This window comes from Aspergillus sclerotioniger (genome assembly GCF_003184525.1).
Source record: "Aspergillus sclerotioniger CBS 115572 chromosome Unknown BO94scaffold_9, whole genome shotgun sequence".
Classification (NCBI taxonomy): domain Eukaryota; kingdom Fungi; phylum Ascomycota; class Eurotiomycetes; order Eurotiales; family Aspergillaceae; genus Aspergillus; species Aspergillus sclerotioniger.
Window position 1 is genome coordinate 388,114 of NW_020290999.1, and position 17,178 is coordinate 405,291.

A 17,178-nucleotide genomic window follows, 5' to 3' on the forward strand; every position below is an offset into this window, starting at 1 on the left:
GGATCGCCTGAAACTAAACCGCATGAAACGGGACCCCAGGAGTCCAGACTCCAGATACTCCGGGGCCGGCCAGCAATGGCACCGGAAAAGGGGCCTCGCCGGTTTGGTCACTGCGTTGGACGTGGCGTCAATGGTATATCCCACTATCCAGTCGTCGCCGAAACCATTGTCTGTGCCAGTGCAACAGATGACGTCGTCGGGTCATTCGAAAATCTTCATGCGCTGTCCGAATGGAGTGCGACTTGCCCGGTTCAGGGGAGCTGGATTATGGGGCGAATCCGTACCTAATAAAAGATTATGACTGTGATGACGAGAAATATCGCCCAGAGGCCATGTACCACCCGCTGGCCGACCACTCATCTAGCGCAGGGCCTCGTGGTGGAGCAAAGAAAACGTTGTTCAGCCACCGTCTTTTTTGCTGTTAGGCGGATCTTGACTTCTAAGAATACATACCCAACCTCGCCATATTTCGCGGTACCTTAAACTAAAGGCCCCGTTGATGATTCCTCGTCATATTGTCGCCACATTTCGAAGATTCTGAATGCCTACTAAGACCGTCTGGCTCTGAATTCCCCAAGATTGGTCATAGATCGTGCATGATCCTCAGGACTCGTCGCTGACAGGGGCACGTGCGGGTACTCGGTCTGATCGCTATCGCTTGGCGGTCGACTTCATCAACCTGAAGAACATCTGCTGCAATCGCGTCCTTTTTCCCTTAGACCATTGTCCTTAACGTATACACCGTCCCCCCTCAGCCCCTCGCAGTCCCATTCCCACCTTGGTCCTCCACCAATTCCTACCATTCGCCCCGCCATCCAGCAGAAAGGAGATAACGAGGGAGAGCTTCGGGAGCTGTTCATTTCCGTCTCCCCCCCTTTTGCTTCCTAGCTGACAAGCGACTGCGGCATACGTGACCGTGCATCGGATCGGACAACATATCGACGTGGCATTCCAGTCCGTGTCCAAGTGGTGCGACCGACCGCGTCCCTTCGTCATTCCAGGCCCCATCCCTTCCCATCTACCGTCCAGTCACCTTCGATCCCAACAATGCTCCGTGACCCCGAGCACCCGTCAACTACAGCCACGCCTGCTGGTATTGACAATCCCGAGCTGTCCTCGACAGCGGTCTCGCCGGCCGGAAACGAAGAAGATTGTCAGCCTTACAATGGCAATCAACCCGCCCATCAGAACACCCCTGTAACTTTATTAGCACAGAGCTCGGATGCGTTACCCCCACTACCGCCGAAACAATATCCTTCGCACCCCTCTCACCGTCGGGCAAACACCGAGATTATACCGCAGCAAGCCCCTCTGCCCTCCAGGAAGCTCTTTCCCGACCAATCCAAAACATTCGAAGACCTGGACTCTAGCACCAACTACTCGAACACCTCGGTCGAGAACACAGCCAGAAGGAGACTTGAAGAAGGCGCGAAACGATTGTCGGGCTGGTTTCAAGGAAAGTCGGAATCTGTCAACCTGGGAGTAGTGTATCAGCCAGGAGAGCAGGACTCAGTGGCAACAGACGATATGGAGAGACGCGCCGGTCGCGATTACTATGGGTCGTCTAGCGCCCCAACGGCCCTCTCGAACCGAGCCCAGAAGCGGATGACTGCGCCATCGCCTCTGAAGCAGGTCACCTCATCGAACCCCTTCTCGTTCTTCGGGTTAAAACGACAGGGAGATAGCAGATTGGAGCTTCCAGAACCCGCCCAGGACGAGTTTTTGAACCTCGACATCAACGCTGCTTTATTCCCTCCTGGGTTTAGTAACCTGGAAGGTCGGGAAGCCTTTGACGCTCTGCGACACAATGCGGATACTGTGCTTAGGCGGCTGCAGGCTGCATACAAACAGAGGACATTCGCCTTGCATGAAGCCTTGGCAGACAAGAACGAAAAGCAAGAGGAGCTTGAGGTGACCCGGACGCGTATAGGGAACCTCAAGGTTCAGTTAGACGGTATGGCCGAGAAGGTCATTCAACAGGAGAAAGCCATCAAGGCCATGGCGGAAGAGCTAGAGCACGAGAGGCAGCTGCGTCGGCGAGAGGAGGAGGCGCGCCTACGCAGCGTAATGCTCGTCCGGTCGAGCGACGATGACAGCACATCCGATCTGGGGGCGGAGCTTCAGACCCCCAAGCGGAGTCTGAAACGGGCCAGTAATGGAACGTTTACAAGCGACTCCGGCTTCGACTCTGGGGACGAGAGCCTTGCAGAAAGTGTGTTTTCCCGCCGCGAAGGGCTAGAGTCTCCGGCGTCAACCGTCGCGCCATCCCCCAACATCTCGCAAATCACCTTGTCTACTCCTACCCCGACTGCTCCTGTGCAACCCAACCAGAAAGAACTCAAACCCGCACCAACACCAGCACTGGCACCGACACCGACATTGGCACCGGCGCCGACGCCAGCACGACCATCCACGTATGATCGGGTCCTTAAAGGGCTGACACCAAAGAGCATCGCCAACTCATGGACCAACAGCTCCAAGTGTAACATCTGCCATGGGATCCCTGCTTCCGAGGCCTGGAGTGTGATGGGGATATTGAAAGAGGAGAATAAAGGGCTGAAAGAGCGACTCGGGGAGCTGGAGAATGTGATTGACGATTGCCTTTGTCTTATTGGACCGTGACCTCGGGATGGATGCTCTCTACGTTGAGGGTTTGGTGTAAGGATAGATAGCTGGAATGCCCGCTTATGAAGGACTAATTGGCCATGCATGGATGGGGAGGACACGGTGCATATTACATATTGAGATACCTTAGATACCTAGAATAGTGATTTTGTGTGCGAGAGAATAGTGAAATACCCCGGGAGGGATATTCATATATCATACATATATTGTGGCAGTAAGTCGTGGATTGTACATTGTACATAGTAGAAATGACTGGACGCAGAAAGCGACCAAGTGGCCTCAACGGGGTTAGCGTGGCTGGCGAGCGCAAAGTGGCCAGCGAGGCGACTCCTCGATCGCACCCGTTCTCGCTCCCGCCGACCTCATCGCTTCCTCCCTTTCTCTCTCTCCCCATCCTTTCCCTTCATCTTCCCTTCTTCCCTTTCCCCTTTTGTAATTCCCCTCCGTTCATTCAGCTGGTTCTCGCCTCCAGCTTCTCTTTCTTTCTTTCCCTCCCCTTATCCTCCCCATTAATCCTGCAGCTCTGGGAGGTGCACAGTCACAATGAGCGGACGTGAGTTTCCCACGCGATCGCTGGCATTCTCGCGATAGCGTTTCCTCTCCAACCTCAATGGATCAACGAATGCTGATGCTCGATTCTAGTCCGGTTTCTTGATCTGATCAAGCCCTTCACGCCCCTCCTGCCGGAGGTGGCCGCCCCGGAAACCAAGGTTCCCTTCAACCAGAAGTTGATGTGGACGGGGGTACGTGATGTCTGTCAGGTCGCTAATGAGCGTCGAAGCTAATCAATACCCCTGCAGTTGACCTTGTTGATCTTCCTGGTCATGAGCCAGATGCCTCTCTACGGAATTGTGTCCTCGGACACCTCCGACCCTCTGTACTGGCTCCGTATGATGTTGGCCAGTAACCGGGGAACCCTGATGGAATTGGGTATCACCCCCATCATCTCTTCCGGCATGGTTTTCCAGGTATGCCATTAAAGCACTTCACTTATTCCATCAGCGCTTGCTAACGTGTAGCTTTTTTGTTTTCTGGTAGCTCCTCGCTGGTACCCACCTCATCGATGTCAACCTTGACCTCAAGACCGACCGTGAACTGTATCAGACCGCTCAGAAGCTTTTCGCTATCATTCTGTCCTTCGGCCAGGCCTGCGTTTACGTCCTCACTGGTCTCTATGGCCAGCCCAGTGACCTTGGTGCCGGTATCTGTGTCCTGTTGATTGTTCAGCTGGTTGTTGCTGGTCTGGTCGTCATCCTTCTGGACGAGCTGCTCCAGAAGGGCTACGGTCTTGGAAGCGGTATCTCTCTGTTCATTGCGACCAACATCTGCGAGTCGATCGTCTGGAAGGCTTTCTCTCCCACGACCATCAACACTGGCCGTGGCCCCGAGTTCGAGGGTGCCATCATTGCCCTCTTCCACCTTCTGTTGACCTGGTCCGACAAGCAGCGCGCCCTGCGGGAAGCTTTCTACCGCCAGAACCTCCCCAACATCATGAACCTGCTGGCCACTCTCCTTGTCTTCGCCGCTGTCATCTACCTCCAGGGTTTCCGTGTTGAGATCCCCGTGAAGTCCTCTCGCCAGCGTGGAATGCGCGGTTCTTACCCAGTCCGCCTCTTCTACACCTCCAACATGCCCATCATGCTTCAGTCCGCTCTGTGCTCCAACATCTTCCTCATCAGCCAGATGCTGTACTCTCGCTTCTCTGACAACATCCTTGTCAAGCTCCTCGGAGTCTGGGAGCCTCGTGAGGGCTCCGCCCAGCTCCACGCCGCCTCCGGCATTGCCTACTACATGTCTCCTCCTCTGAACTTCAAGGAGGCTCTCGTTGACCCCATCCACACCGCCGTCTACATCACTTTCATGCTGGTCGCTTGTGCCCTCTTCTCCAAGACTTGGATTGAGGTTTCCGGCTCCGCTCCCCGTGACGTTGCCAAGCAGCTCAAGGACCAGGGTCTCGTGATGGCCGGTCACCGTGAGCAGAGCATGTACAAGGAGCTCAAACGGGTCATTCCCACTGCTGCTGCCTTTGGTGGTGCTTGCATTGGTGCTCTGTCCGTCGCCTCTGACCTCCTTGGTGCTCTTGGCAGCGGTACTGGTATCCTTCTTGCCGTGACGTAAGTTTTGACCCGTCCTATTTTTAAGCTGACTGAGTTGCTGACGATTGTCTTAGGATTATATACGGATACTTTGAAATTGCCGCCCGTGAGGGCGACATTGGATCGGGCCTCAAGGGCCTCGTTCCGGGTAACTAAACTAGGCCCCTTTTTTTGATGAAAGCATGAGAAGAAGATTGTGGGCTTATGTTTGTTCTTTCAATTTTCTGTTTCTTCTCGGGTAGTGTGCTATTGTGGCTGGTATCTAGATGATTTAGTTCTGGACGGATGTATGGCTAGTCTTAACAATTTGCAGGAGGGAGAGCTTTCCTACGGGAAGTCCCGGTCACAATTGTACATAGCACCTATCTGGTTTGTAACCATATTTACAAAAGATCTAAAATTACACTTAATTGGCTTGACCACTCGCTCTCTACATTCATCGGAAAATTGTGTCTCATGTAGTTCTATGTGTAATTGCGGGTATACCGAAAATTATACTATTAAACTCGATCCTAGCACTGCTAAATCACTTTTGGTCTAACATGGCGAATCCCCCTTAGGTCCGGTAATCACCGTTGATAGTCACATACTCGTGACTGAAGTCACAGAACCAGTAGACAGCCTCCTCACCACCAAGACCCTGCTCACCTTTCTCACCACCACCAAGGTCAACGACGATCTCGAGATCCTCTTTTTGAAGAATAACAGCCGCCCGATCCTCATCGACCTGCTCGGGCTCGCCGTTCACCAGCAGCTTCAGGGTGGCGCTGCCATCCACAGGCTTGAAGCTGACGCTAGTCCGCTCCGGCACAACAGCGCCAGGCGCAACTCCCTGAGTATATCCGATCGCACAAAGGATGCGACCCCAGTTCGCGTCACGGCCGTACAGAGCCGTCTTGACGAGAGGAGACCGAGCAATGGTCGAGGCGATCAGGCGAGCGGATTCGTAGTCGGGGGAGTTCTGCACACGGACGGTAACGAACTTGGTGGCGCCTTCGCCGTCGCGGACGACGAGCTGGGAGAGAGACTGAGCGAAGGAGGTCAGGACGTTCTGCATGGTGGCGTAGTCGTCCGAGGAGGTAGAGCTGATGGGGAAGCCGCCTGCGGCACCGTTGGCGAGGATGGCGATGGTGTCGTTGGTGCTAGTGTCACCGTCGACGGAGATGGAGTTGAAGGACCGGGAAACAGCGTGCTTGAGGAGGGATTGCAGGGCGGAGGGCTCAATGGGTGCGTCGGTGCAGAGGACGCCCAGGAGGGTGGCCATGTTCGGGTGGATCATACCGGCTCCTTTGGTCATACCGGCGAGGTTGTAGGTACGGCCGGGGGAGGAAGGGAGGGTGAAGGTTTGGGAGAGGAGCTTGGGGAAAGTATCGGTTGTGCAGATGGCGCGGGCAGTGGTAAGCCACGCATCGTGGGTGGAGGAGAGAGTAGAGTGGGCGGTTGGGATCTTGTCCAAGATCTTAGAGATGGGAAGGCTGTGGACGGATGGTGTGTTAGATTGAGGACAATGTGGATGTATCTGGAAGGTTGGATGCTTACCGTTGACCGATGACGCCGGTGCTCATAACCAGAGTGCCGGGTTGGGTGAGGCCGTTGCATTCGTCCACTTTTGAGCCCATGCTCACAGCATCCTCGAGGCCGCCTTTGCCTGTCACGGCGTTGGCGCAGCCGGAGTTGATGACCACAGACCGAATGCCATGGCCCTGAGTGGAGCTCAGGGTGTTTTTGCTCACTTGCACGGGGGCGGCCTGGAACTTGTTGGTGGTGAAGACCGCGGCCGCGGAGCATGGAGTCTCGGAGGAGATCAGGGCCAGGTCGGGGAACTTGGTGTTGGAGGCTTTCACGCCGACGTGGGTTCCGGAGACGAAGAAGCCCTTGGGATAGGAGCCGGAGGAAGGGATGTACTTTTGCTTGGAGGCGGGAATGGCCATGTCCAAGGGCGCGGAGTAGTGACGCACCTGGCCCTTCACCATGCGGGCGAAGGCGGCCATGGTGGTGGTGGCTGCTGAGTGGGTAGGCATAGCCATTGGGAATCCTGGTGCAGATAGAGCAGAGGTCAGTCCTTGCTTCTGCGACCGAGGGAGTTTATATGGGGGATGCCAATGGGTGCAGATGCTTCTCCAGGGCTAACGCGAGGTGCTTGGGTAGATATACCTGCAGTAGATGGGACCGGCAGATAAATGACTCACCGAATTGACTCGTTCGCTGGTCAGGAGCTCACGGCCGGCTAATCTTTTCAGGCAAAGTGGATGCGCAGACCACCGCCAGACGACCAGATGAGCGTTCCTGAAGAGAAATTGAGACGGACAGACCCAATGCACCGGCGAGGAGGGGAAGCTGCCGAAGCAAGTGATGCGATTCGCGGCGATGAAATGCCGCTCCGATATCGCGGAATCGGAGAAACCGTCGGCCCTACGGCGCGTGTTCCAGACGCGCCCATCGCAAAAAAGCCACGAGGACCGGCAGATCTATCAGCGATCAGCATTCCTAGCTTCTCCCTCGCGTCTTCGTTGTGCTCCTCGTCCTTTTGGAGCTCGAGAGCCCCTGTTTGTGCCCTCGATGGTATTTGTTCTTCGCCCAAAACTGCTTCGATCCCGGACCCATTGACTAAAATGAAACGCAAGCATTCAGGTCCCGATGATCAGGTTCCCATCTCTACTCCCAAGAGGCAGAGGGCTGCGGCTGCCAATGGCACCGTAAATGGGCATACGGAGGGCGAACAATCCCCGGAAACCACCCCTTCGAAACGAGTGAAATCCACACCCCAAAAACCAGCAGCCGAAACCCCGGCTGCCCTCAAGGCCTCCGGACTGAGGACTCCAACACATAAGGGTAAAGCCAAAGCTCTATTCTCGACACCCACGAAGAAAACCGCCGTTGCATCACCAACCAAAGCTCGTGCCGACCGGTCCGCTAAGAAGAAGAGCGCACGCCTACTACTCGAACAAAACGACGAGGACGTCTGGGATGGCGCTGACCGATTGGCGGAGGAAATCTTGGAGGATGACAATGAGGTTCAGAAACAAGCATCTACAACCAAGAAGGGTGTCTTGGAATCCATCGAGGAGGAGCCTGGTCAACCAGCCACGAGCGATGGGGCGGCGCCAACACCCAAACGTCGTGCAGGTCGACCGAAGGGCGCAAAGAACAAGCGTTCTCCTACACCAGAGGGAGAGTTACCGGCTCATGAGCGTTACTTCTTCCAGAACCGAGCCGGACCACCTCGTACATCGAATAACAACCTTGGGAAAATGACGCTATTGACGCACGAGGAGTACTTCGAGAAAATGTCGCAGTACGTGGACCCGTATAAACAAGAAAAGTCTTTTCTCCTGGATCTGCATTGTCGGTCATTCCCTCAGTGGGATTTCGAGTTTGACCAAGGATTCAATATCTGTCTTTACGGATACGGCTCCAAGCGTCGACTCCTTCAGGAATTCGCGGATTGGCTCTATCATCGGCATAGTTCCGCGTCACGCTCCGTGGTCGTTATCAACGGACACACCCCCAACATCTCAATCCGGTCTATCTTCGCTACTATTGTGACGGCAGTTCTAGGAGCTGATATCCCATCCAAGATGGGGTCCCAGCCACAAGAAGTGTTGGAATTGTTACAGTCTGTCTTAAAGACACGAGCGTCTCAGAAACCCATCACCGTTCTCATCAATTCGATCGATGCCCCGTCCCTCCGCAGAGCAGCAAACCAAGCCCTCCTTGCCCGACTGGCAGCGACGCCTAAAATCCATCTTCTCGCGACAGCTGATACCCCGAACCTCCTGCTGATGTGGGATCTGAGCCTCCGCGACCAATTCAACTTTGTTTTCCACGATTGCACGACCTTTTCTCCATTCGATACCGAGTTCGACGTTGTCGAGGAGGTTAGCACACTACTAGGCCGCAAGGGACACCGCGTGGGTGGCAAAGAGGGTGTCGAGTTTGTGTTGAAGAGTCTTCCGGAGAACGCCCGGAACCTGTACCGGTTGCTCCTCACCGAGTTGCTGTCGATGGCAGATGAAGGGCACTTGTCCGACGACGACGGAGATGGCGGCCAGGCGGCAGATAACAACCGAGAGGAAACAGGAATCGAATTCCGGCTGCTGTACCAAAAGGCGGCGGAAGAGTTCATCGCCTCGTCGGAGATGATGTTCCGGACGTTACTGAAGGAATTCCACGACCATCAGATGATTACATCCCGGATGGACACGAGTGGGATGGAGATCCTGGGGGTCCCTCTGGCGCGAGACGAGATGGAGGGTGTTTTGGAAGATTTGGTTCTGAGCTGATGGAATGAACGCAGCACAACGATCAATGTCGACAGCGCCTTGCATGAACCCGTGATACCCTGTATAACATAACATAGTATAGTTATCGGCAATTGACTAACTAATCCAAGTCTGGGGGTTCGTTCTTTTGCGTACGACTAAACAACATAGATATCTACACGCAGCACACTCCCCCGACATATTTCATTCTAACGACCGACCTAAAACTGCGCAAACGCAGCCAGACCCATCGTGACTCCAAAACTCATCTTGAACGGAATATGATGCGACACGGCCTTCTGCAGATCCACGCGCTTGACATACTTCTGGACAGAGTTGACAGGAAGCAGATTATATCCTCTCGCTGCAGCCCACTATAACCAACTCAATTAGCCAACACATTCTCATGAACCACCACTGGGGCAACAAAACAATATCGTTATCTATAAGGGGGAAAAGAATAAGCAAAAACTCACCTCAACCGCGACGATCCCCATCCCCAACAAAACCACCAACACTCTCGAAAACGCATTCAGCCCCATCCCAACGACAAGTCCCAGCACGCTCCCCAAGCTCACCTGGCGCATGTTGGAGGCCGTCAGAATCCCGCTCCCTGATTTTGTTGCGCCCTGCTTGCGCAATAATGGGTCTTGGGAGTCAATGGCCCAGCCCGAGTCCGGAGAGATCTGAGTGTCGGTGCGGGAGTAGGGAGCATTGTATTGGCATTGCATTGGAGCGGCACGGAAGGGGGACAGTGGATGAAGGGACAAAGTGAGACCGAGTCCCAGGCCGGTGCCTAGGATAGTGGTGGTTGTACGGGAGAGGAGGAAGGATGCCATTTTGGCTGACTGGGAGTTGGTTGGTTGCGACGGGTTGGAGCGGTGGGTTTGGCTGAGGTGGTGTTGAGCTGGAAACGAGGTGGTTTTGTGAGTTTACTGACGGTAGGGTGGAAGAATTGATTGCAGTTGATGCCGGTTGGGTAGCACTGCTGAGCTGGAGAGGATGGATTGTAGGGATGGGAGGAAAGGGAGATGGAGATCGTTATGGTCTTGGAGATGCGCCGTCGGTATGCGCGCGGTGACGTCACGGGGGGATCGGCTGAGGTGGTTGCTGCGCGGAGGGAAGGTGCCTGGGGGAGGGTTTGGATGGCATGGGGATAGGTAATGGATCGTGAGGTGCTGGTTTCTGAGAGCGGCTGATCGATTCTTCCAGACAATGGCTCAGAGCAGATGTGATTGAGGTTGACATGAGCCTGGAGCGATGGATGGCTGAGGTGGAAAGGGCCGGGTAATACGTGACCATACACGGAAACGGCATGACGCGGCCATACAATAAATACGCCGGACTGGAAAGCCGCGGAAAGTTCGCGCGGCGTCATCACGTGAAGCAAGCTCTGGAGACCGAAGGAGGGACGGCGGGGCCGTGATTGGCTGTGACCTCCGCCCTCTCCAGAGTGACGGGATGGAAAAACCCGGAGCCGCGGAGAGACAACGAGGGGTAAAGCAGGAACGGGCTGTGGTAGGCCCAATGCATTGGGACTCCGGAGGCGAACCGGCGGCGTCTGTTACTTAGTTGACTGTCACTGGCCTTTGACTCATTGTTGCCGCCTACTTTTTTTCGTCTTCCCCCTATCCTTGCCTCTTTCTTCCATTCTCTTGGGTGGCTTCATTCCTTCTCTTGACTTCTGCTCTCGTACATACTCTTGTTTCTAATACTCTAGAATTCCTCTTCTCATACACAATGGCTTCCCAGCAGAACGGAGGTTCCAACAGCGCCGCCGCCAATGGCTTCACTGTCAAGGCCGGCCTGGCCCAGATGTTGAAGGGTGGCGTTATCATGGATGTTGTCAATGCGGAACAGGTATGCTCTTGCATGAGCCTTGCACTTACAATTGTTCTAACGTTGAACTTCTTACCAGGCTCGTATTGCCGAAGACGCCGGTGCCGCTGCTGTCATGGCCCTCGAGCGTGTCCCTGCCGATATCAGGGCACAGGGTGGCGTGGCACGTATGTCCGACCCCAGCATGATCAAGGAGATCCAGGAGGCCGTTACCATTCCCGTCATGGCTAAGGCTCGTATTGGCCATTTTGTTGAGTGCCAGGTAAATTACAATCGCAGTTCCCTCCTGTGAATATCGCCCTCCGGCTAACCATCTTCCGCCAGATCCTTGAAGCCATTGGCGTCGACTACATCGACGAGTCCGAAGTCCTCACCCCTGCCGACGACGTTTACCATGTCACGAAGCACAACTTCAAGGTTCCCTTCGTCTGTGGCTGCCGCAACTTGGGTGAGGCCCTCCGCCGTATCTCCGAGGGTGCTGCTATGATCCGCACCAAGGGTGAGGCCGGCACTGGAGATGTCGTGGAAGCCGTCAAGCACATGCGTCAGGTGAACTCAGACATTGCCCGCGCCCGTGCCATCCTTCAATCTTCCCCTGACTACGAGCCCGAGCTGCGCCAACTCGCTCGCCAGCTGGAGGTCCCCTACGAGCTGCTTCGCGAGACGGCGGAGAAGGGCCGTCTGCCCGTGGTGAACTTTGCAGCCGGTGGCGTTGCCACTCCTGCCGATGCGGCACTGATGATGCAGCTGGGCTGCGATGGTGTGTTCGTCGGTTCCGGTATCTTCAAGTCGGGCGACGCGAAGAAGCGCGCCAAGGCTATTGTGCAGGCCGTCACTCACTTCCGCGACCCCAAGGTTTTGGCGGAGGTGAGCGAGGGCTTGGGTGAGGCCATGGTGGGCATCAACGTCTCTCATTTGCCCGAGGCTGACAAGCTGGCCAAACGGGGCTGGTAAAGGGCCAAAAACCAGGTACTTGGGTTTTCTACGTGGGCGTTTGAAAAGTTAATCAAGAAGACTTGTTGCATTGTTTAAACTGTTGAGGCGGATTGTCCTGTACATTGATTGACACGAGCCATGAACACATTATCTGTGACTACATGTGTAATATTGAAGAATATGAGTAGTAAAACAGGGTGGATGATATGTTAGACATTCCCAACACTCAACCCAGTAAGCAACAGAGTGACTGTTCCGAACATAGTTCCGAAAATGATTCCGAAAATGGGGCTTGCGAGGCCCGCAGGACCCTCAGTGAGCAGATAGTTATGAACTAACAATAGCAGTCACGGAGCATCCCGGGAGCTACTGAACTTGGCATCGAGATGCATGCCATCTTAGTAGTAGATTAATCGATCTGTATTTATCCCCTGCACACTTCCATCTCCGCCTCCACTCTGGACAATACAATGCATAGCAACTAGGGCTATTGCTGCGGTCAATATACGCATCTTGCTCAGGTCATACTACAATATATAACCTACACATCATAGTAATCCCAGATGCAGCATCACCAGGAGAAACAGTCAAGGAGGGAGCCATACTAAGGAGAGGAACAACGAATCCAAGTACACGGGTGAAGGATGTCCATGGCAGCTCTAATATTCCAGCGACTAGATTTTCCATTCATGATTACGAGACTCCTGAGGGGCCTGAGGGTCCAGCTGATCCTGATTCTGAAGGTATAACTCTCGACATTGGGCTGTAGAAGGATTTGTTTATGGTCTTATTTGTGCGCATCGTATTCTGACTTCTGAGGCCTGTAATGGTGTCAACCATGATGTCAACCAAGGTCTGCTTTGTTTAAATCCGCATGCTGACTGCCAAGGTATTTGGTGCAACATGGAAAGAACCAAAGGGCATTGCTTTAACCGGCAGATAAAAAGTGAAAAACTTGCTGGAGTCCCCGGAGCCTCTCCCATTTTCGTGATCATGAACATTTATTCTTGAAATCCATGCGTCTTGCAATGATAGGGGCCGCGTTGACCACGCTTAACTGCCTTTCTGCGCTTCAAATTCAACTCGATGATTCTCGTACGTCTGTCTGTGCACTCAAATCTATTAAACGATTCGTGCTAATTCACGTTCTTCCCAGAATCAATTTGAGATGCAGCCTCGCAGACCGCACATGGATCACTGTTATGATACTCTGGTAACCGGACCGGCCGAATCCCGGGTGCATTCCATGAAAAATGGTGGGAGGGCAGCGTGCTGTTTGGGATCCTGATTCTCTACTGGTCCTGCACTGGCGACGACCAGTACAATACCCTGGTCACTCTGGAAATGCAGTGGTCTTACAACTACGGGGCGTATCGAACAGGCGCGGCGTATATGTACAATAACACCGAGAAAGATGAATGGAAAGAAGCGGTCGACGGCCTCATCGACAGACTCCTGGATCAGTTCTTCCCTGAAGAATACGACGGCGAGACCTTCGCCGAGTATCTCTGCGAACCGAACTCGCTTTGCAACTTCAATGAAATCCTCTCCAATGGCATCGTCGCCCCCCGGCTCACGTCCGTTGCTCTCATAGTCCCAGATACCTACGACCAGATCTTCCCAAAACTGCAAGCGTCTGCCCAAGCGGCCGCCCTATCCTGCAGTGGAGTAGGCAACAATACCTGTGGCATCAAATGGTATACCGAGGAGTGGGATCAGTCAATTAGCATGGAGCAGCAGATCATCGCCACTAATATCCTGTTAAGTTCATACCAGTAGGCCAAAACGGAAATCCGCTGGCCATCTGGAGAACAGACGGAACGAAGACTCTGTGTCCCGACATATCCTTAGCTCCGTTCTTCCTTCCGAGAAAAGAAATCCGCCGTTTACGTCCAAGACAGGCGGTAACAGCACAAGCAACCCCAATGCAGGCGACAGTTCGAACCGTGGGTATATCGATGAACCGAGGGAGATCCCCGCTGATGATCGGGTGGGCGCGGGGATCTTGACGGTTTCATAGTTGGAATTTGGGGCGGGATGGTTGCGTGGATGGTTCTTGTACTCTATAGATTAAAAGGATGTCTACTATGTACTATACTCGAGCCACACCTGCTCTGGGATCAGTATACTCTGTAGTTTCCAATTAACTGGAGAGTACGTAATCAGTGCATAGTCCAGAGCTTATAGTACAGAGAATATGGTACCCACATGATGCCCTCACAAAAGCAGCAGCAGCCGCACACTTCACTACTTATCGCCTAGCGGCCTGCAGATCGGGCGATATCGCTGGAAGCACCATCACACCGGTGAATCAATTGAATCAATTGACTCAATTCTCACCCCGGCCAAGTACAAAAGTATAGGTCTAGAACTCTTACGAGTCGTAATCTCTTGTCAAATCCCGACCAGACAGATTCCGTCCCGGCGAGCCTAGTACTGTAGGAACCGGTTGCATGATGCACATGCCTTACAAGGCATAACTTACCATACGCCCCCGGCAATAATACCATACGAACCCCAGTGACCAATACTGGCAGTTCCTTAGTTTCTTGCAGGCAAGGAAAGAACTACCCGGTCTAGTCCACCTGCCTTCACCTACCTAGCTCTGTTTCTATCCAGTATCCACCACTACTACCCACCTAGCTTTCTTTCCTCGCTCTCGATGATTGTTGCATCTACCAACTCACCATACATTCATTGTCATTTTCATCGTTACATTAACTACACACACATACACACACTCTCTTTCATTCTCCGGGGAATACTCTGAATAGTTAAGAACTAATAACTAATACTAATACCAAAATGCCCTTCTCCGATCTCTACACTGCCATCGACCCCATGATCCCTTCCCAATTTCCTACCTCAAGATCACCGACACCGACACCAGCACCCGGACCATCAGCTACAATCAAATCCTCCGTACAGTCCTCACTATTCTACACGAATCCTCCAAAACAAGCAGAACCAGAGCCAGAACCAGAACCAGCACCCACCACAGAGACACCTTCTTTCCCCGGAAATGACTGCGAAGAGTCTACTCACGGCTCCTGGCCCAGATCCACGACCTCCTCGCACTCCTCCGCGCTCTCTCACACGCCCAACCCGACAGCTCTACACTCCTTTGGGAACAAAATATCCGCTACTGTGACCGCGCACCCCATCCTCGCGACCTTCTTGTTCGTGCAGGTGCTGTTCTCTGGGATTCCGGTGTGTATGTTTGTCGTTGGGGCGCTGGTGAGTGCGGTGTTTGCAGTGGCGGTGTTTTCGTGTTTTGCAATGTTGGTGTTGGGGCCTGTGGTGGTGGGTACTACTCTGGTGGCGGTGGGGGTTTGGGGGTCTGGATGGGTGGTGTATAAGGTTGGAGGGTGGGCGGTGAGGAGGTTTTTGATCGCCGAGGTGAATGATGAAGTGGAGGGAATTGCCGAGGGAGGAAGAGTGGGGATGTGGCATGGGGAGGGGGTGGGGGGGTGTCTTTGAGGATAAAAATGGAGATGGGTAGGATATGGATATGGATATGGATATGGTATGGTGCTATTGTTATGCTTACGGGGCTTTAAGATGAGGGAGCGGAAGGCACGGCCTGGGCTGGATTGCTGAGAGGGATGTATGTGCATTGCATTTGCGAGAGCAATTCAAGATGCAGCACGTACGTTCCTTCTAGCTGTGCCCGAGTGGTAATGCCTAATGCAGGAGCTGCGGTTAATGCATCTCGGCCCATTTGACCCATCTGCGTATGCAGTCGTCCACTCGTTTGAGAGACGACTTCTCCGCCGGAACCTCGAACCATTCGCGATGCTCTTTCCCGCAGTCGGGACATTTGCCCAGGTTGCGGAGCCGCACGTCGGATAGTTCCAGGTGGATGAGATGCTCCACGCGATGGACATGGGGCACTTTGCGTCCGGGGACGAGAGTACTGCTACTGCTGTCGTCGTGCTGCTGGGCACCACGTCGGGATGGCGAGGGTTGGGGGGTGGAGGGCGTGTAGGGGTAATAGCGGATCAGGCTGATCTCGTGGCTGCATTGCCGCGACCATTCATTCAGTCGTCGTTGGACGTTGTTGGCCCGCCCGATTTTTAATCGGATCGTGCCGGGGCTGTCACTGGTGGGTGCCGACGCCAAGGCGTTGAGATAGCGAGCGGTTCGAAGGGCATCACTTACGCGGCGGTCCCGTCCCGGGGAGGAGGTCGGTGGCAGCAGGGACGAGGCGACCTCGGAAGGCGGAGGGCCCTTGGAATCGGATGTCGTGGGCGTCAGCCAGAACATGTAAATGTAGCCTGGCTCGTCTTTCTCCGAGATGGGCTTGGCGAGCTCATTGGTGAGGTTGGATAGTGTCTCCGGCGAGAGACCGGTGGGAATCCATGCAAGAGGGTCGTCGTCTGTTCCCGAGGAAGGCGTCTGATGGGGCGACAGGGACGGAATCCGCGATGATGTCTTGCCCGATGGCTGTTGCGGTTTGGCAGTGGGCGCACTGACTGGTCGTGGTGGCTGGATGTCCTCCTCTTCTATGACCTCGAAGCAGCAGCAGATCGTTCGTTTGGTCTGCCTTTTCTGCGCTGGCTTCCGTTGTCTGCGACGCTTTTCTGACGTCCCAGCCTCGTTAATGTCCAGCAACCCTAACCGTTCCATTAATGTGTCAATGCTGCCGCGGGGCTTCAATGGCAAAGGGTTCGGTCCAGGGTTCTGCTGCGACACTGACACTGCCTGATCCTTGTGCTGCCAGCAGTACATTTCAGACGCGTCAGTCTGCTGTTGCTTCCCAGCCGCGGACGCTGATAGCGGCGAAGACGCCAGAGAACGGCGACATGGCCGCCCATTCGAGGTCAGGCCGCGACAGGTTGCGGCCGGGTCAAGCGAGTCGGTGCGATTTAACACGGATTCTGGAGTGTTGGCAATGAGCGGCATGTTGGGAGGTCATTTATGAGGTGCCGCGGGAAATGGTGAGATGGAGTAAGTGCGACAGAAGAGAGTAAAAGAAGAGGGCGGCAACATCACAGCCATGTTTAAAAGAGGGCCCTGGATGGGTCTTTTGTTTGCCATGGCTAAGGGGCAAAGGCCCCACCGTATTAGTATTCACAGCCGATCCCCCTAATTTAGCAGCACTCGGCGGGCGAAAAATCGAGGCGACCCCGATCTGAAAGGCCGAACCTGAAAGGCTGAAACCGATGCATGTCTTTCTTTCTGGTCTTCCTTTAGGGCCGGGCTGGCTGCACCGCCCCAAGTGGCTGAAAGGCCGGGCGCACAGGCAGATCGACAACTGGCCAGCGCACAGTTCTTGTAGACAACGTTGGTACTCGGTAGCTGAGCGTCTGCATCAGTCATTGCCATGGACCTATGGGGAACTCACACATTCTTAGCCAGCGCTGCTTTCAACCCCCGTTGCGGCTCGGTGCGTTGTCTCCGTTACTGCCTCACTTTGG

The 17,178-nt window shown here is 54.3% G+C and overlaps 9 protein-coding genes across 9 annotated transcripts; 6 read left to right on the forward strand and 3 right to left on the reverse strand.

Annotated features, from left to right (window-relative positions):
• The first annotated feature begins 674 nt into the window (after positions 1-674).
• BO94DRAFT_391414 (uncharacterized protein) lies at positions 675-2,807 on the forward strand. The gene has a single exon (XM_025607324.1). The coding sequence runs from the start codon at positions 1,048-1,050 to the stop codon at positions 2,620-2,622; it is 1,575 nt and encodes a 524-aa protein (XP_025469141.1). The 5' UTR covers positions 675-1,047; the 3' UTR covers positions 2,623-2,807.
• A 181-nt stretch (positions 2,808-2,988) lies between these two features.
• BO94DRAFT_533559 (translocon subunit SEC61) lies at positions 2,989-5,141 on the forward strand. Its single transcript, XM_025611355.1, has 5 exons — positions 2,989-3,178; positions 3,268-3,368; positions 3,426-3,593; positions 3,664-4,739; positions 4,796-5,141. The coding sequence occupies exons 1-5, from the start codon at positions 3,169-3,171 to the stop codon at positions 4,875-4,877; spliced, it is 1,437 nt and encodes a 478-aa protein (XP_025469142.1). The 5' UTR covers positions 2,989-3,168; the 3' UTR covers positions 4,878-5,141.
• Positions 5,142-5,277: 136 nt separating this feature from the next.
• Positions 5,278-6,712, reverse strand: BO94DRAFT_584036 (bifunctional ornithine acetyltransferase/N-acetylglutamate synthase; the record flags this gene model as incomplete). Its single annotated transcript, XM_025615600.1, has 2 exons — positions 5,278-6,196; positions 6,261-6,712. The coding sequence occupies 2 exons, from the start codon at positions 6,710-6,712 to the stop codon at positions 5,278-5,280; spliced, it is 1,371 nt and encodes a 456-aa protein (XP_025469143.1).
• A 621-nt stretch (positions 6,713-7,333) lies between these two features.
• On the forward strand, positions 7,334-9,004 carry BO94DRAFT_462830 (origin recognition complex subunit 2; the record flags this gene model as incomplete). The annotated part of the gene is made up of 1 exon (XM_025607990.1): positions 7,334-9,004. One exon carries the CDS (start codon positions 7,334-7,336, stop codon positions 9,002-9,004), a length of 1,671 nt encoding a protein of 556 aa, XP_025469144.1.
• A 46-nt stretch (positions 9,005-9,050) lies between these two features.
• BO94DRAFT_533565 (uncharacterized protein) lies at positions 9,051-10,245 on the reverse strand. Its single transcript, XM_025611356.1, has 2 exons — positions 9,460-10,245; positions 9,051-9,357 (listed from the first exon to the last, which is right to left on the reverse strand). The coding sequence occupies exons 1-2, from the start codon at positions 9,820-9,822 to the stop codon at positions 9,205-9,207; spliced, it is 516 nt and encodes a 171-aa protein (XP_025469145.1). The 5' UTR covers positions 9,823-10,245; the 3' UTR covers positions 9,051-9,204.
• Positions 10,246-10,669: 424 nt separating this feature from the next.
• Positions 10,670-11,956, forward strand: BO94DRAFT_533566 (pyridoxal 5'-phosphate synthase subunit PdxS). The gene is made up of 3 exons (XM_025611357.1): positions 10,670-10,843; positions 10,902-11,084; positions 11,147-11,956. The coding sequence occupies exons 1-3, from the start codon at positions 10,724-10,726 to the stop codon at positions 11,774-11,776; spliced, it is 933 nt and encodes a 310-aa protein (XP_025469146.1). The 5' UTR covers positions 10,670-10,723; the 3' UTR covers positions 11,777-11,956.
• A 1,146-nt stretch (positions 11,957-13,102) lies between these two features.
• On the forward strand, positions 13,103-13,882 carry BO94DRAFT_573862 (uncharacterized protein; the record flags this gene model as incomplete). Its single annotated transcript, XM_025614989.1, has 1 exon — positions 13,103-13,882. One exon carries the CDS (start codon positions 13,103-13,105, stop codon positions 13,535-13,537), a length of 435 nt encoding a protein of 144 aa, XP_025469147.1. The 3' UTR covers positions 13,538-13,882.
• Positions 13,883-14,563: 681 nt separating this feature from the next.
• Positions 14,564-15,238, forward strand: BO94DRAFT_544806 (seipin co-factor family protein; the record flags this gene model as incomplete). Its single annotated transcript, XM_025613199.1, has 1 exon — positions 14,564-15,238. One exon carries the CDS (start codon positions 14,564-14,566, stop codon positions 15,236-15,238), a length of 675 nt encoding a protein of 224 aa, XP_025469148.1.
• A 111-nt stretch (positions 15,239-15,349) lies between these two features.
• Positions 15,350-16,994, reverse strand: BO94DRAFT_392506 (uncharacterized protein). Its single transcript, XM_025607331.1, has one exon. It carries the CDS (start codon positions 16,661-16,663, stop codon positions 15,461-15,463), a length of 1,203 nt encoding a protein of 400 aa, XP_025469149.1. The 5' UTR covers positions 16,664-16,994; the 3' UTR covers positions 15,350-15,460.
• Positions 16,995-17,178: the final 184 nt, after the last annotated feature.

Coding starts and splice junctions, on each gene's coding strand:
- BO94DRAFT_391414 (XM_025607324.1), top strand. CDS start 1,048: ATGCTCCGTGACCCCGAGCACCCGTCAACTACAGCCACGCCTGCTGGT.
- BO94DRAFT_533559 (XM_025611355.1), top strand. Junction 3,369..3,425: donor AGAAGTTGATGTGGACGGGG/GTACGTGATGTC, acceptor ATACCCCTGCAG/TTGACCTTGTTGATCTTCCT. Junction 4,740..4,795: donor GGTATCCTTCTTGCCGTGAC/GTAAGTTTTGAC, acceptor CGATTGTCTTAG/GATTATATACGGATACTTTG.
- BO94DRAFT_533565 (XM_025611356.1), bottom strand. CDS start 9,822: ATGGCATCCTTCCTCCTCTCCCGTACAACCACCACTATCCTAGGCACC. Junction 9,358..9,459: donor TGGGGATCGTCGCGGTTGAG/GTGAGTTTTTGC, acceptor AGTTGGTTATAG/TGGGCTGCAGCGAGAGGATA.
- BO94DRAFT_533566 (XM_025611357.1), top strand. CDS start 10,724: ATGGCTTCCCAGCAGAACGGAGGTTCCAACAGCGCCGCCGCCAATGGC. Junction 10,844..10,901: donor ATGTTGTCAATGCGGAACAG/GTATGCTCTTGC, acceptor ACTTCTTACCAG/GCTCGTATTGCCGAAGACGC. Junction 11,085..11,146: donor GCCATTTTGTTGAGTGCCAG/GTAAATTACAAT, acceptor ATCTTCCGCCAG/ATCCTTGAAGCCATTGGCGT.
- BO94DRAFT_392506 (XM_025607331.1), bottom strand. CDS start 16,663: ATGCCGCTCATTGCCAACACTCCAGAATCCGTGTTAAATCGCACCGAC.